This window comes from Lissotriton helveticus, chromosome 6 (genome assembly GCF_964261635.1).
Source record: "Lissotriton helveticus chromosome 6, aLisHel1.1, whole genome shotgun sequence".
Classification (NCBI taxonomy): domain Eukaryota; kingdom Metazoa; phylum Chordata; class Amphibia; order Caudata; family Salamandridae; genus Lissotriton; species Lissotriton helveticus.
In genome coordinates this window covers 1,776,776,414-1,776,794,840 of record NC_136067.1, presented here as the reverse complement: position 1 = coordinate 1,776,794,840, position 18,427 = coordinate 1,776,776,414, and the positions used below count along the sequence as shown (strand labels likewise).

Below are 18,427 nucleotides of genomic sequence, written 5' to 3'. Positions count from 1 at the left end.
GCTTTTCCCAGATGGTGCAAGGGTCCTAGTAGCCACATACAACTAAGCAGATGGCCAGTCTCTGTGGGGTGGAAAGCTATTCCAGGACCCCAGGCCAGAGATCCTTTAGGTCTGGCCTATGGTCCATATGCTGGACCTCCATGAGGCAGAGTATCCGGAAAGAGCTCCTCAGTTTCAACAGGCTGAAAAGTACCAGAATCGGGTCATCTACGAATGATTTAGCACCAGGTGTGCCACAAACATGCAGTGCAGTAAGGGCAATTGGGGTGGCCCCTTTCCGTCTATGCTTAGTTTAGAGTTGTGGAATGTTCCTATGTAATATGGAACATGGAACTTGGGAGTGGAATGCATCTTATGAAGAGAGGAGAGTTGAATGAGACTCCACAGCACTACAGGGTTGCTACGGTGTAGAGATAATGCTGACTTAGAGGTGTTCAGTCATAATCCCACAGATGATACTTTCACCCCACTTGCTCCTCAGCCAAGCACATACACCAAACGTCCGAATGTGCTGTTCCTCTCGTACTGAATAAGATTACTATTGCAACAACCCATCATTAGCAGGTGTTTGGACAGAAAAGTTCCCTGAACAGTGCTGGACGTGTACCCCTACCCCAAGTGCCCCAGATGCATGGATATCTGCATCCCTGGTTCTGATTTTTTGTCAAGGTGAACACAGATCAGCATGGAAAAGTCCAAGATGGGAATTGTGACTGAAGTCCCCTTGAAGATTAACTTGGTGATTGCAAGCACTGGAGTGTACCACTGTAGATTACAGATGCTGAATCGACATCTGCGAGGCAGAACGTTTTTCAGGGTAACTTTTCCTTATTTTAATTGCTGTTGCAATGCAGACCTCTGGTAGCCATTTGGGTAATGTACATAGACTGAAAGGGGCCTTAAGATCTCGTTTGTTATATGGGCTTTTCTTTTAGCATTTTCCCCGAACACTAACACACCCCATGTAAGGGTCCCATATTAATTGTCAAATGTTTTGTGCCTTCTTGATGATTAGTTTTTTCTTTAGAGTTCTAATTCGGTTGGGCAATTCACTTGTTGTGTTCTTTTGCCTGAACTCAACACACATTCCTTTGGGGAATTGCCTGTTTCATATACCATTGCCACTAAGGGTAGGGAACTCTGTTGTGATCTAACTAGATTGTGTTTATTTAGTTGGTAAGGTAACGCTCCTCTTAAAATAATAACCTAGTTTCATACAGGTGACATCGTCCCATTTCACACTCTGAATCTATTGCCCATTGATAACAGGACAAGTGTGGCCAGATTTACAGCCAGGTAAAGTCTGATTTGAGAAAAAAAAACATTTTTCGTATTCAAAATAGGGCTTGCTGAAGGTATTTAATTTATGGCACCTAGGGAATGCTACCAATACCAAACATTTTTGAAGAGTAAACAAACTGGAGAATTCATGGTTGCGTGACTCATTTTGCCTCTGCAAGGTTTTGGAATGTGAGTGTATGAAATGATGCAATTACTTATCAGTAATATTCATGACTTTGAACACATTTTTTCTCATAACAATGCTTACTCCTATAACATGTCCAACCTCTTCCCAGGAAACACATGACCTAGCTCGAACAAACCAGAAGGTGTAGAGAAAAACATTCTCTCCTTCCCTCCCCAAGCCCTTACCACCATACTGTCGATAAGTAGGGTCATTGTCCAAAACACAGTTTGCATCTTCCCAAGCTGAAAAGGGGGATTCAGATGTGAAATGGGCACTGTCTGGGAAGGACGCAGGCAATGGTACGAGAAGAAGGGTATTCAGAGTAATGAAGATTACTGGTAATAAATTGAATCATTACCTCCTTAACCTATTTCCTCGTACCACTACTTAGTCCTATGAAGATATACAATAGCGGAGCAAGAACCAGAATCCTCAATAAACCAGGCAAACTCTTGGTTATAGCAAACAAAATCTGTTTTATTGCAAACTGAAAAGGTAAAACTAGTTTAAGAAATAGCAACAGCCAAAATCCTAGACCCAAAGTCTGAGGAATCTGTACTTCCCAAATGCAGCCTATAATGAGAGACAAAAGTAGATGGAGTGGCCCAAGTGGCTACTTTACAAATGTACAGAACAGAAGCTCCATCAACTCTGCCCAGGAAGCTGCCATTACACAAGTGGATCTTCCCTAAACCCCACTCTGCAGCTGCACATTTTGTGTACAACAGGCAATAGAAAGCAATGATTTAATCCACCTACTCAGGGTAGAAGCCCTCTGTCCATGACTGAGAACACCAAATAAAGTGGTACAAAAGGGGGTGGTGATGGACGGAGCATCTGAACCAATCAAACACTCACACCCAGTCAACAGATCTGGGTTTAATCCATCACCGTTCTTTAGCCCACTCTGCCACCCCAGTTCAGACATGGCCATATGCAAATCAGTCTGACCCTGTGCCTCATGGGAACAGTCCAGCCCGAACTGCCAAGCCATGCCTTCCCTGGACCGGAAACAAGCTTCCGAGGACCGGTTTCTGGCATTTCAGCCGTCTTCAGCCCGGCTTGCTTGAATCCAGTGGCAAAGTGAGCAAGGGACTCACGTCTGAGCATACCCTGCCAACTTATGGCGAATAAAGTGGTACAAAAGGGGGGTGCAAAAGGGAATGGTGATGGACGGAGCATCTGAACCAATCAAACACTCACACCCAGTCAACAGATCTGGGTTTACTCCATCACCGTTCTTTAGCCCACTCTGCCACCCCAGTTCAGACATGGCCATATGCAAATCAGTCTGACCCTGTGCCTCATGGGAACAGTCCAGCCCGAACTGCCAAGCCATGCCTTCCCTGGACCGGAAACAAGCATCCTGGGACCAGTTTCGGATTCATAATCCTCATCAGCCAGGCTATCTTGAATCCAGTGACCAAGTGAGCAAGGGACTCACGTCTGAGCATACCCTGCCACACTTAGGGCGAACAAAGCGATACAAAAGGGGATGATGGACGGAGCGTTTGAGCAAATCAAACACTCATCCCCAGTCAACTGATCTGGGTTTAATCCATCACCGTTCTTTAGCTCACTCAGCCACCCCAGTTCAGACATGGCCATATGCAAATCAGTCTGACCCTGAACAGTCCAGGCTTGGCATGTTCGGGCTGGACTGTTCCCATGAGGCACAGGGTCAGACTAATTTGCATATGGCCATGTCTGAACTGGGGTGGCTGAGTGAGCTAAAGAATGGTGATGGATTAAACCCAGATCAGTTGACTGGGGGTGAGTGTTTGATTTGCTCAAACGCTCCGTCCATCATCCCCTTTTGTATCGCTGAGAACACCAAATAGACAATCAAATTATCTTATTTTCTAAAACCATGTGATCTGATAGATGTGTCACTTCTCTCATGTTCTGGTGAATCCGGTTGTCCTAATAAAGGACAGACAACATGGTCACAAAATCATATATCAGCCAACAGTTTGGGACAGAGTCCCAGTGTTTTTCCTATCTTGCCTTTCAAATAGTCAGTTGGGTTGAAACTCATTTACTGTCCCTTTCAACAACTTACATTTGACAGAAGGACAGGGTTTTGGAAAACAGATTAAGCAGTGTTGTTCCTTTTTTCCAAGACTTCTGTCTGGATCCGGGTATGAGAGAAGTGACAAAGTGCTAGGTACATCGCCCTCAATTCCCTCCAATTCGAGGAGTGAACTCTTTCCTACAGAAGCCACCTCCCCTGGATGTATGATCACCTTAAGTCGCACCCACAGCCTATTTGCTGGCATCTGTACTATTTGCACAATAACATGGGTTGAGGAGGTAATATAAAATTACCAAACTAACTAACGAAAGTCTGGACACCCACTAGGCTATAAAATAGAATTACATGACTTCTTGTAATCCATGGTATCTACCAATAAAAATTAATCTTGGCACGCATATGTCGCTTGCAGTACTAATGTGTGAACAGATATGAATGTATAAAACCATGCAATAATGGGAGCGGTCTCCAGTGTTACTTCTCATTTTGTTTCCCCCAAAATTCACTCACTGCAGGTCTCAGATAATATCTACTGGACAGCTAAATAATGGATGAGGAGATTGAGATGCCCCAGTTTAGGAAGCAGTATCGGTACGTAAGAAGGACTACAGACCAGGGTCTGGGAAGAAGCATACCCTAACGGACTGTTAGAGATATAAAATAATTTGGCATGTTGAAAGTAGTCCGGGAAGTGGGAAAAAGAGGGGTTTAGCAGGCTCCCTATCACTACTTCAGATATTGGAAGAACAAACAAGGGCAATGAGGACAGCAGAATCTGAGACAGCAAGACAGTGTCATGATTTACAACTTACCGGTGCAAAGTGGGTTTAAGTCCTTTGAGAACCTATACGTAGATCAGGACGAAAATGTAATGTTCCACACTCAGAAACAGTATGTCAGTGTTAGGTTTTGATTTATGAAGCAGCACATTAACACAGTACATTAAACATGGAAAATGGAAGCTAGACCTGAAAACTACTCATTGCAATAGAAACCCCATTACAATAGCACTTTGAATTACACTTTCTTGGTGACTTAAGGCAATGTAAGGATTGTTGTATTGAGATGACAATAACTCAGTAGGCCATTCAGAATAGCAGATTTTAATGTACACATTTCAACATAGGATATTAAACCTTAACGCTTCAAGAAAGATATTTTGGAATACTCCGCATAAAATTCTTTAATAGTTAAATCAGATTGCTTAAAGACCTCCAGGGCCTGCAGAACTTTCATCCTGTGAGTATTAAATAGTTTAAGAATATTCAAGCAGGGGCGCATTGATAATCAGGTGAGTCATGGACGTTGTGTGGAAGGGTCATCTAAATGCATTGAAACATCCAAAACATGACAAAAGTGTTAGTCATAGGCATAGCCATCAAAATATTGAAGAAAAGAAAAATTCACAGAACTACGTGGCTGAAAGGCTCAAAGGGTTCACCATATAGAACACTAAAGACAGCTCTGATATAGAATCTAAAATGAGATTCCTTTCTTGTAAATCCAAAATAGATTTTATTTAGAATAACCTTACTTTTCTGTTTCTGTTAGCAGCAGGTTTCCTTTTCACTGGTGTTTTCTTTGCTGGAGCTCTTGGTTTTGGAACTTTTGCTACAGAAGTTTTTTTCTTAATTGCAACTTTCTTTTTTTCTGGTTCCCACTCATCGTCATCTTCAGGAGAATCGGAGTCCGAGGACCTGGAATTATTTAGAAACAATTTATCAAATTATGGAACCAGTTGTTATTTTTGTAAGAATTACTTTTAAATGCTTCAATCTTATTGCATATTCACTAGAATTACTTCCACCCAGCACCTCTCAAAGAGAACCTTGTGTATTGGTAGTAAATTCCATACAATCATGTTTGTTACAAATAAATAGATTTCACTATAATCAATAAACAGTTATGCAGTGATAAACCCGGTGCACCAGATTATGGCTGAGCCATACACAGGTCACATCATCTGTGCTGAATACTGCAGTTTTGGTGAGCTTTCAAAATGTAGATATAGTAGCCTGGAAAAGAACAAAGGTTCTTTCTTAAACACTATGCAAATTAAAGTGTCCTCCTGTTGGTAAAAACATTTGGATTTCGACAACATACAACAAATAAAAAATAATTTCAGCATTACATTACTAGAGAACAAGTTACTTGCCTTCGGTAACACTTTATCTGGTAGAGACTATCTAGCAGCAGATTCCTTACCACAGAATTATCCCCAGGAGTCAGGCTGGATCTGGAAATTTAACTTGAACAGTACTCCTGCACGCAGGTAGGTGGATTCATTCAGCTCCGCATGGCATCATCAGCATTGTCAGCCCCATAAATGATGTTAAGGTATGGAAAACTAGGGCCCTGACAGGGGGGAAAGCCCTGTCCCTAGAAATCCGTTCCCAGAGCAGGGAGGATGGGTAGATTGGTAAGGAATCTGCAGCTAGTTCACTACCAGATAAGGCGCTACCGATGGTAAGTAACTTGTTCATCTGACAGAGACTTCGAGCCATAGATTCCATACCTTAGAATAGATACCCCTTTAATTCCTCCCTGGAGGTGGGTCTGAGGACCAATTTCACACAAAGAAGTCCTGCAGGACTGAAGAGGCAAAGTCCCCATCCCTACAGACTGGACTTTCCAGACAGTAGCATTTGGTAACTGTGTGCAAGGAAGCCCAAGTTGCTGCTTGCCAGATGTACAGTACCGGAACTCCATGTGCTAACACAGTGGTTGCAGCTTGAGCTCTGACTGAATGAGAACGCAAACCCTCAAGGGGTTGCCGCTTAGCCAATGCGTAGCAGATTTTAATGCAGCGCACGGTCCATCTGGAGATGGTCCGCTTCTGCACACCCTTGTTTTTCTTCACTCCGACATACCCCATGAAGGGTTGGTCTTCCACTCGTAACTCTTGTGTGCAATCAAGGTAAAATAACAACACTCTTTTAAGAGGGATGAGGTGGATTGTAAAAAAGTAGGCAGAGTGATGGTTTGGCCAACGTGAAATGGAGTGACCACTTTTGGAAGAAAGGAAGCTCTCATACGAAGCACCAGTTTGTCTGAATACATGTTAAGATAAGGATGTTTGGATTACAAGCCTGCAGCTCACTGACCTTCCGGGCGGAAGTTATTGCTCTGAGAAAGGCCATCTTGATGTAAGGAGCCTGAGTAGACAATTGTGCAGAGGCTCAAAGAGAAAGTGAGGACGAGATTGATGTCTCACTGGGGCATAATAAAAGGAGTCGGAGGAAAGGTATGTTGCAAAACCCCTGACCTCTTTCCCCGCCAAATTTACATAAGAAGTGCGCTCATGGAAATGAGCAAACAAGGTAAGCTTCACGCAAGCCCTCGATTTGACTTTAATGTCAACAAGCCTTCTTAAACATGCAAGAACTGTTGTTTCTCGCTTTTCCCTGTGTTCCCAAAGCATCCACGGGATAGCTGATAACCAAGCACATGCCAGAACTACACTCAACAATGCCGGCCAAAAAGTTGACTTCCTATTTCTCGATATCTTCTCCCTCAGAAAACACACTGTAGAGATTACTGATTTATTAGAGCAAGGAGGCACTGATATTGCTTTTCTAACGGAAACGTGGGCAGATGAATTATCTGTCCCTCATTTCGTTGCATGTTTACCTGATGTCTATGACTTAATTAGACTGGACCTACCCCAAAGGAGAGGTGGAGGCCTTCCAATCATCTTTCAAAGTTTTATTAAAGCCACACATACACCCCTTTCTCACCTCAACTCTGAGTCTTTGCTTTTCTCTCTAACGATTCATAAGGCCTACTCCTTTAATGGCCTACTTATTTACCGCCCCCCAGGTCCAAGATACATTTTCATAAGTCTCTGTTAGGTTTTATGGATGCATGAATTGACTCCCCCAATTTTACCATTTTGGGTGAATCTAATTTTTATTTAAAACAACCCAATGATAAAAGTACTTACCTTGTACTTAAAAACTAATTAAACAATCCACTCACATCGCAGGCCATTTGATGGTATTTTTCAAATAATCCTAACATAATGATTGACAATTTTTTACCTCTAATTCGGACTGACCATAAAGCCATCTTGTTTAAACTGAAAGTCCCTATTCCTAGCCCTGGCCAAGCAAAACACCAGAGGTGTGCAATAAGTGAGCTTGGACAAAAATTAACTCCTACATTCTAGATGCCTTATTAAAAGAGTCCACACCTCCAGTTAATGATGACCTGGAGCAAGCTTCAGTCTCCTGTGACCCTTGTATGAATGCAGCTGTCTCCCAGCGTGCCCCCCTTATAGAACAAACCATCGGAAAATGCCTTTTGCTCCATGGTTTTTTGCATGATCTTAAGGAGTTAAAGTAAAACTGCAGACATCAACAACAGAAATGGAGGATGCAATGTAGTCCAGAAGAAAAACTAAAATATAAAAATGTATTAAAGGACTATAAAACCTTAGTATCCAAAATAAACTTTTTCACTGATAAGATCAAAGCAGCTAGCAACTACTCTAGGGAGTTATTCAAGGCGTTAAATTATAATCATCCTTTGGAAACAGAAACAGGGCTACAAATAGCCAAAATGTCTGATCAATTAGCCAATTTTTTCTTTTCCAAAGTTAATACTATTTTTCAAGATTTTAAAAACACAAGCACCAATCTTTTTCCGACTCTTACAACTGCCACAGATAATGGACTCTCCGAATAAAAAAATTCCAGGACTTTACTCCAGGTTAAGCTTCTTCAAACATCTTTCAGTAGAAAAAGTTGTTTGTTTTCTAAAAACCAGCCTAGATTCCCTGCAGATCCCTGATCTTCCGAGGTACTTCATCCAGTTTCTGAAACCTTGCTATCCACCTAGCCTTAATTATGAATAGGATCTTGGACACAGGCTGCTTTTCGACAGCCTGGAAAAAAAGCCTCAATTTTGCCGCTTGTCAAAAAACCCTCTTGGTCCTTCTGAAGTGAAACATCACAGTCCTATCTCTTGTCTACCACTTCCTGCAAAAGTATTAGAGAGAGCAATGAATGAAGAGATTATCTCCTTCCTAGATTCAAAAAAATGTATTGACTTTGCACAACAAGGCTTTAGGCCAAGACACAATACAGAGTCTGCCCTTTTGGCAGCCACTGAAGAGATAAGATCAACTTTCGACAAAGGTGAAAGTGCATCCCTAGTCCTACAGGACTTGTTTGCCAAATTTGATATGGTTGGCCATCACTCCCTCGTCAACCATCTTGAAACCAGGGCATAAAAGGGACAGCTCAATTTAATCAGGTCCTTCCTTTCCAATAGAGAGCAAGTAGTGACCCTAGAAGAATAGACACCTACCCCCTTCAATCTTCCTTGTGGGGTTCCTCATGGGTCCTCATTAAGTCCAACCTTTTTAATGCTTACATCACCCCCCTTATTCAGCTGATCAAATCCTATAGCTTTGCGGTGTGTTTTTACGCCAATGACACAGTTAGTGTTAACTGTCTCTTCCAACCCAGAAAAAGTAGCTTTACAGTTCAGTGTATGCATGAACAGTATTGCTCAGTGGATGCAACTCAACCTTTTAAAGCTTAACTCCGATAAAACAAAGGTACTATTGTTTAGCAACAACAATACTTTCTGGAACACCACTTGTTGGCTATAGAATCAGGGTCCTTTACCTAGTCCAGTGCAGAAGGCAAGCAATTTGGGTGTCATTGTCGACAACAGACTAGCCTTCATTGAACATTCGAAACTAGTGACCTCTTACTGCTTCTACATACTGAAAACGCTAAAAAAACTCCTTAAATTTCTTCCACTTGGGCAAGGAAAATTAGTGATTCTAGCACTTATTTCAAAAATTGATTATTGCAATGCTTTATTTGTAGGACTCAAACAAGTCTCCTCAAGAAACTTCAGACTGTTCAAAACGCGGCAGCCAGAGTTCTATTGAATCTCCCTAAGTTTTGCTTGGTTTCCAACTCTATTAGGCAGCTCCTCTAGCTCCCCATCCGGGCACGGGTTCAGTTCAAATCGCTTTGTTGGACTACAACAGGATGGTCCGTTCTTTCTGCAGGGCAGCTTTAAGTGGCCTTCCCGACTTGTGCTTTATGGTCTAGTACCACAAACAAAGTGCAGGTGCCAAGTATAAGAAAATCCCAGCGGGGTGTGAAGTTTTTTCCTACTCTGCAGCAAGATGGTGGAATTCGTTATGTAACATCTACGATCTGAACCCAATCTTCAGAAATTCAGGAAGGACTTAAAAACCTGCCTTTCAATTCCAATCGGATCACTGTGAACTCCAACAAGCTGATGTGGAGTCCAGATTCTGCCGGAGACCAAATTCCTCTGCTCTCCACCTCTACCAGATGGCAACCCCATTGCAGGAGTGATACATCTGTCACCACTATCAGATCTGGTTGGAGATGGGACAGGGGTCTGCCGCGGATATAATCGCGGTTCGTAAGACACCATTGCAGGTGCTTTGCAGTTTTCTTTGTGATCTTTACTATGCCGGAGAGATTCTCCTGATGCTGCACTCACTGGAACTTCAGGTCCTGCTGCAGAGGGCGCATATGCCAACGGACATGTGTGACAAGCAGGATGCAGGAGGGCATGAGGCCCATCAGCCTCAGAGTAGGTCTCACTGAAATCCAGAATAGTGGCTGAAACATCGGTATCAGCCTGAATATCTTGGACTCTCTGTTCAGGATGATAGGCCTAAAACTGCACCCTGTCCAGAGCAGCTTCAATGAAAGGGAGCATCTGAGAGGGAGTTAGGTGTGACTTTGGCATGCTGATGGTGAACCCCAACAAAAATCAGGAGGTACGCCATGGTCTGGAGGTGGGAGATGATAGGAGGAGCCCACCATCAACAGCCATTCACCGAGATAGGGGAAAACTGGCACCCCTGATCTCAGCAGACGAGCTGCAACCACCTCCATCCCCTTGGTTAACACCCGAGGAGTGCTGATGAAGCAAACAGGGAGCACAGCGAACGGAAAATGCTTGTGGGCCACCGGTGAACCGCAGGTAACGCATGTGAGCAGGCAGGACGGGAATGTGGAAACATGCATTCTGCAAGACCAACACCCCATCCAGTCTCAAGGGTCCAGGGCAGAGAGCATCTGAGCAAGAGTGAGAACCTTGACAGAACAAAGACTTCTTGTGCATTAGAAAGTAGAGGGAAAAGCAACCACAACCAACTTCTGGCACTCTCTTTATGGTTCCTTTGGCCAATAGAGCAATCACTTCCTGGTGGAGAAAAGAAGGTGGTCCTCCATCAGCTTGGTGGCATGGAGGGAGTCTTAGCCTTGAAGGGGAGGGAGTAGCACCTTTGGACAATCTGCAAAACCCACCTGTCACATGTTATGAACTGCCTGCGCGGCAGGTGATGGCGAATCATGCCACCCATTGGGTGAAGATGATGGTAAACAGCCAGAATAGGAGGGCTCGGAGCCTGTGGCTGCTGGGGGGTTGGTGGACTAACCCAACTGCTGGCCACCATGGGGCCAGTAGGAACCCTGTCCACAGTCATGCAGAGGTTGGAAATGTGCGTGCCGCAGCAGCTGGACAGGGAAAGACGCAGCTGGACGGCAGTTCCGTGGCCACGAAAGGAGCAAAATGCAGTGGGCGACGAGGGGCAATAGAAAGGCCCAAGGACTTGGCCAAAGTTCTGTTGTCCTTAAAGTGCTCCAGCGCCAAATCTGCATTGTTTCCGGAGAGACAGATGCCATCAAATGGCATGTCCATGAGTGAGGACGGGACATCCCCAGACAAGCCAGTCACCCTCACTCAAAGAGGCGTGGTTTTAAAAAAAAAGTGTTTTTCCTTTGATACTGTATGAATATACCGATGCAAAAGGGACATAGGGATAACGTAGAAAGTGAAATCAAATACCTGAGTCTAATAGTAGGATTTTTAAATTGTTTTAACTGTCATGTATATGTACATTGAGATAATATAATAAATATTAGACATTTTTGCATATATTTGGGTTTAGTGTTGTGAGACTAGAGATTATGTGAGTTATGATGAATGTGTGAATATTCCAATGACCAAGATGGCCGCCGGGTAGGAGCTCCCGGCCGGAGCTCCGAGTGCTTGGGATTCCAATTTTGGATTTAATCCCTGTTAGCACTCAGTATCCCGGGTACCCGTAGTTACGCAACTGATTGTAACTACATCAGCAACACAAGTAATTGGAACATATTCTTATCGGCGCGGGAGAGGTCCTAATCGTCCCCGCCTCTACCAGACATCGGGCTGCTACTATCCATCGCAGGAGCCTACAACGGACGTCTGACTGCCTGGAGGAGCGCTGCAGGAGCGCTGAACGGAGCCAGCAGGGGAGACCAGATGGGATCAAAGGCACCCGCTGTGAGCCTATCGGGGCACTGACTGGAGCAGGCAGGGAATCCGGACTGGATCGAGACCTCTGCTTTGAGCCTGCTGGGGCGCTGACCGGAGCCGGCAGGGATGCCGGGCTGTGACCAGGGACGCCTCTGGTGAGGGACTGCGAGGGAGCTGCCCTCTTGCCGCGCGGCGGTTCTGCCCGGACTGAGCTGGCCCCCAACTTCAGCGGACACAGAGACACCCCCTGAGAGGATCTGCGCGGGAGCTGCCCTCGTGATGTTCGACGGATTCCGCCCGGGCTCCTGCGGTAAGACGGAAGTTCCAGGGCTGTGGGCGAGGATAGCGGGAGACACACGGCGGCGCCTAGCGAGGCAGGAGGGGTTGCAGCCTAGGAGCTCTGGCCGATTTGCGGGCAACAGCGAGGCTCCATCAGCGGTCATGACCCCCGGTGGCCCCCCTCTCAGGCTGCTGCAAGGGCCATAGGAGCGGACCGGCAGAGCAGACTTTGCGGACCCACAGCCTTTTTTGCGGTGACGGCGGGGACCGAGGATCGGGCGTGGGGTCTAGCACACAGCCTGTAGTTTACCGCATCTTGCTCCCTTAACTTCTTGCTTAGACTCTGGATGCCTGCAAAACGTGATATTGGCAATAATTCTGCACTCTCAACTCTAAGGCGCCACAGAGCAGAAAATAATCATAAGGTATTTTATTTTCTCCACTCGTCCCACATTTTTAAACCGCCATTGTTCATAAGGGCAGGGGTCACTAACTGAAAACATAAATCACTGCCTGTACCTCCAGACGCCCACGAGGCTCCTCGGCATAACTCCTCCTCGCAGGTTCACCAACATAGAGATAAGACTCCCTCCCAGAAGGCCCTGCCCTGCCCTCAAAGCAAGAAAAACAAACAGAGGACTACTGCCTCCGACTCCCCCTTCTTGGCGACCACTTTAGACTGATCTCTCTCAGTGGCAGCCATCTTGGACTAGTCAATCTCATTATTGGAGCATGTCCTGAGAACCGGACACATAGACTAAGTTCTACTATCGCACACCCCTCTTAGCCTGCATCGACTCGCTCTTGTGATAGTGGCTGCCTTCTATTGCAGCATTTTTACATCTATCTTGTTTTTATGCATTTGCTTTCTGACCTGAAATGCACCGACTACTCCAACATATATTCTTGGGTGCTCACAGTATACATTTATTTTTGGTTTTACGTATTGGTCCTATAACCTGTTGTTATGTAATTGTTTTACTTGTAATACATCAATTGCTACTTCATATATTTGTAGGTGCACATAGACTACAACTATCTGTTTTTATGTAGTGGTATTATAACCTGTACTGCACCGACTACTACCTCTATCAATATTATATTTTTACCGGTATTTTGCTCACCCTTGTAACCTGCACCCAGTTTCACTTTCTCCTGGGTCGCACCGATTGCTATCTCATGTATTTTGATTGCCCTCCAAGATCACTAATGTTCTGATTTCTGACCCAGATAACCTGTTGGGCTTGCATATGCACCTTGCTCCGGCATAACACGACTGCTCACCCACCCCGCGCTACACTGCTACCATGCCAACATGGAACTCTTTGGCAAACACACATATAAAATAAACTACCCTTCCTCTCTCACCAAAAAATCTACTAAACGATTTAAACACGACTTCCTTAGGTCCCACCCAGAAACACCCTTTGCCGACACCTACTTCTCATCGGTCAATGGACCCTTGAACACCGACATCATTTTCCACACCACACGCAGAGCGCAATGGAAAAAAGTGTTCCTTTCCCTATTCACAGTCTCCACCACCAGGAAATCCGCACATGGCCTAACACTCTCCATCACATCGTCCCAACTCCTCCCAGGCAGAACCACCATCACTATTTACAACAACGGGATTGTTTTAATTCAAGCGATAGACAGGAACCTGGAACTACTGGACAACATGTTCCCCTCTCTCAAAGAGCACCTTTCCAACACTCTGACTTACACGCAGATCACCCCCTGTCCCACCTCCCCTAACGTCACAGCCCCCACCCTTAACTCCCCTAACACAGTTCAGCAGCAAGAAGACACACACCTCACCTTCACACCCTGCTCCACAGTCAATCACCTGCCCCTCGCAGCTACCCCTCCCCGCCCCTCATTCACAGACATAGACCTAGTCCCTACGCACACCACTCGCTCTCCCAGCTTTCCTACTAACCTTCGTACCTCCGCTCTTCCTCTTGTCTCCCCCTCCACACTGTGCACTCCCATACCTTCCCCCGCACATTTTTTCTCGGAGCACCCCTTCTCCCCCAATGACACCACACACAACATGTCTCTCTCTCCGACTTCTGCCCCCCCACACTTAGCACTCCCACCACACCTAGCCTGCACCCCTCCATCAACCTCCCACCCCCCTCGCTCACTCCTCAATACCCCACATCCTCCCCCACAACAGCCAGCCTACACATCACCCCCTTTTTCCGCTCCCCCCCTAGCACGGATGCGCTTCCAAACACCTGCCCTCTCGCTAACGCCCCCAACGTCCCCAACACCCTCATCAGTTCCGACTCTCCACCCGGACTACCCCCGGTCAACGCACCCATCATCACCTTGGACACTATTATGTCTACCCTCCTCCAATTGAAAGAAGAAGTACACTCCATTAAAGAGTTGCCCTTCACACACCCCAGACACCCCCACATCAACACCCCTACCACACCTAACACCACTTCCCCCTCACCTCCTACCCGCCCTACCACACAACACTCCACACACCGGACCTCTATCCCCCCTCGCAATACCAACAATCGCAGTAACAATTGCAATCTCGTCACTACCAAGCGCAGTACTCCCCCTTCTCCTCCTAACAACACTTCCTCCTCTCCCCCTACTCGCCTTAACACACATCTCCCCCCACATTGGACTTCTACCCCCTCTTGCAATACCACCAATCGCCCCAGACGCACCTCCAACCCGATCTCTGACCATGACGTACACACCCTTCTCCACTCTTACGGCCCGGCTCCCCAAAAGCCACTAGCTACCAACAACATGTCCATCCCAACGATTATATCCAACCCCCTTAGGCAACAAAAGGATAACAACAGAGGCGCTGTCCCCAACAACCTCACTAATGTACCCCTCATTACGGAATCGTCCTCCACCCTATGCACCCCTAGCCTTAAATGCATACTTCTCAACTGCAGATCGGCCCAAAGACATTCCACGGAGGTCGCCGACCTCATCACGTCCCGGGAACTGGACCTAGCCATTCTGACTGAAACGTGGCTGTCTGATTCCTCCACACCTATACTGGATATCCTAGTCCCGCCCAACTACTGTATCATTAGACTTGACAGGGCCATAAAGACAGGCGGTGGAATTGCCTGCATCTACAGAAGCAACCTCTCAGTCTCCAAAGTGGCCGTCCCCTCTCTTACTTCCTGTGAATACCTTTGCCTCGATATCATCAGCGAAAGCAAACCGGTATGTTCACTCCACATTATATACCACCCACCTGGGGACAATCTCTCCTTCGTCCAACAACTCATGGATACAATATCAGCCAACTTAGGACGGCAGCACACCCAAATTTTCCTTGGCGACTACAATCTCCACTGGAATGACAGCAATGACGCAGTGGTAAACAGCCTCAAAAGCTTTCTCAACGCATTTGATCTCAACCAAATATGCAATAACCCGACCCATAAGAGAGGTTCAACCCTTGACCTTATCATCTCCAAAGAGGGCGCTATTCAACTGGAATCAATCCAACCTTGTGACTGGTCAGATCACTACATTGTCTCCTTCCTCATCAAGGAAAAAATCAGACTTAACTCAGTTCAACCCCCTAAGCACAAAGTGTGGAAAAGAGACTTGAAGAAACTCAATCCAAACTCCCTACCGCCTAACAGCTGCAAGCGCCTACTTCCCCCTCCCGGCGTATCAGACGTTCAACTTCTGACTGACTACTATCTCAATACTATGTCCACAATAATCAATGAGGCGGCGCCCATGCAACTGAAAAGAGTCTCGTCCAAGAAGACTTCCAACCCATGGTATGACGGTAGCCTCAATGAGGATAGACGAGCCATGCGAATGGCAGAGCGCACCTGGAGATCAGCCCCTTCTGCAGTGCACCTAAAAAGTCTAAAGATACAGAGAAACGCCTACTTCAGGAAAATAAAGCGCTCAAAAAGAAACTTCTTCAGCCTCCAACTCGCCCAAGCTAAAAACCGTCCAAAAAAACTGTTTGAGTTAGTCAGAACACAATGCAAAGAGCAACCCCAGACACCCAGCCCTATGGGCGATACTCCTTCCTGCGAAGACTTCTCTGCCTTCTTTATCCAAAAAACTGAGAGAATAAGAAGCGATCTCCTCAATGACGCTATCCTGTACTCCAACCCCCGACACACAGCAGTGCCTCAACCAAAGAACAATGCTACTTGGTCAGCCTTTGACACCTACTCCGAAGAGGAAATTGGCAGACTGCTCAACACCTTGAAACCTTCCAATCACCTCTCCGACCCCCTTCCTGCTAACGCTGTAAAGGACTTTTCTCCTTGGCTTCTCCCACTCTGGTCAAAGATTATCAATAGCTCTCTTCAACAAGGATCCATCCCCAACGCCCTCAAAGTAGGGCAAGTCACTCCGCTACTGAAAAAACCAACAGCAGACCCCACTGATCTAAACAATTACCGCCCTATTACAAACATTCCCACTCTCGCTAAACTGCTGGAAAAATGTGTACAGCAACAACTGACTAAACACATAGATAAGTTTGATCTCCTAAACGCTCATCAGTCAGGCTTCCGAGCAGGGCACAGCACCGAAACTGCCATGACTCACATAGTGGACGATGCCCTCCAAATCCTAGACCAAAACGACACCTGCCTCCTCATCCTTCTGGATCTCTCCGCAGCATTCGATACAGTTAAACATGAGAACTTACTCGAACTGTTAAACACAAGAATGGGCATATCTGGGACTGTTCTAAAGTGGTTCACCTCATTCCTACACAACCGGTCACAAAGATTCAAAAGCAACAACCTGCTGTCCTCTTCGGTACCTGTATCGCTTGGCGTCCCTCAAGGATCCTCCCTCTCCCCAACACTGTTCAACCTAGTTATGGAACCTCTCACTACGTTGCTACAGGCATCTAATGTGCACTTTCACATGTATGCCGACGACACCCAACTTTATCTCAAAATACAATCTCCCAAGGACATCATGCTTCTGAACACCACAATCAGAAACACCCAATCCTGGCTTTCTGAGAATCACCTCAAACTCAATGCTCTGAAGACCGAGTTCCTCCTGATCTCACCTCCCGCTAAAATATCCACGACTCAAACATGGCTTAAGCATTTAACGGCTCTAAATGTACAGCCCATCGTAGTTGACTCCGCAAAATCTTTAGGCATAACACTGGACACCAATCTCAACATGCAGCAGCACATCAGCAAGGCAACCAAAGGAGCGAACTTTCAAATCAATACCCTGAGGAAACTCAAACCCTTCCTTCCTGCCAAAGACTTCCAAACTGCAGTACAATCTATAGTCATCCTGCACATAGATTACGGTAGCACCGCCCTCTGCGGGCTCCCCCTAACTACAACGGCACCCCTAAGAGCATCCCTTAACGCCGCAGCGAGACTCGTCACTGGCTCAAAAAAACACTCGCACATCTCCCCGGACTTTAAATCACTGAAATGGCTACCTTTTGAAGCCAGAATACAACTGAAAATCGCTTGCATGACACACAAGGCTGTGCACCGGAATTCACCCGCCTATCTCACTCAAAAGCTGACAATTTCGGGTGGCTCCCGAACTACTAGAGGCACAAACAATCTTTTGCTGAAACCTCGAAGATTTCGGAAGGAAAAAACTTATAAACGCTCCTTTTCAGGAATGGCACCCAGGATCTGGAACTCACTCCCTCCGGAAACAAGGCTCATCTCCTCCGAAACAATCTTTAAGAGGGAAGTTAAAGCGATCCTCATGGCAAAATGCACATGATCTATTGCTCCGTATCACTCATGAATCTGCCTTGCAAGTCCCTCCCGACCCTGGTCTACTGTGCCACCCGTGTTTTCGAATTACTTAACTGTATACGCTCATTCTTTGTATTTTGTTATAATGTTTGATGCACATGGTTGATTATGTATATTGTTATATTGTTATATTATTGACGCACCTGGTTGACTTTGCACACTTTACCCTCTCCATCTCAACGTTCCTTACTACTCTCGCACCTGTGGGACTATACACCCTGCTCACACCTACCTCAACCTAACTGTATACGCTCACTCTTTGTATTTTGTTATAATGTTTGATGCACCTGGTTGATGATGTATATTGTTATATTGTTATATTATTGACGCACCTGGTTGACTTTGCACACTTTACCCTCTCCATCTCAACGTTCCTTACTACTCTCGCACCTGTGGGACTATACACCCTGCTCACACCTACCTCAACTGTACCCTCCTTTAAACTCTAAATATTCTAAACACGTTTAAGCAGGTATATGCTCCTTATTATTGCACTTTATACTATTGACGCAATTGTCTGTCTATACACTGTGTACCGACACTACCTCACCTGTTATCTAC

The 18,427-nt window shown here is 45.8% G+C and overlaps 1 protein-coding gene across 1 annotated transcript in view; it reads right to left on the bottom strand.

The window, feature by feature from the left end:
• Positions 1-18,427, bottom strand: part of SRBD1 (S1 RNA binding domain 1) — a 781,048-nt gene that overhangs the window by 605,002 nt on the left and 157,619 nt on the right. The window contains exon 3 of the mRNA XM_078649673.1: positions 5,038-5,200. Coding sequence (XP_078505799.1) covers positions 5,038-5,200 — 163 coding nt within the window. The remainder of the gene's footprint in view (positions 1-5,037; positions 5,201-18,427) is intronic.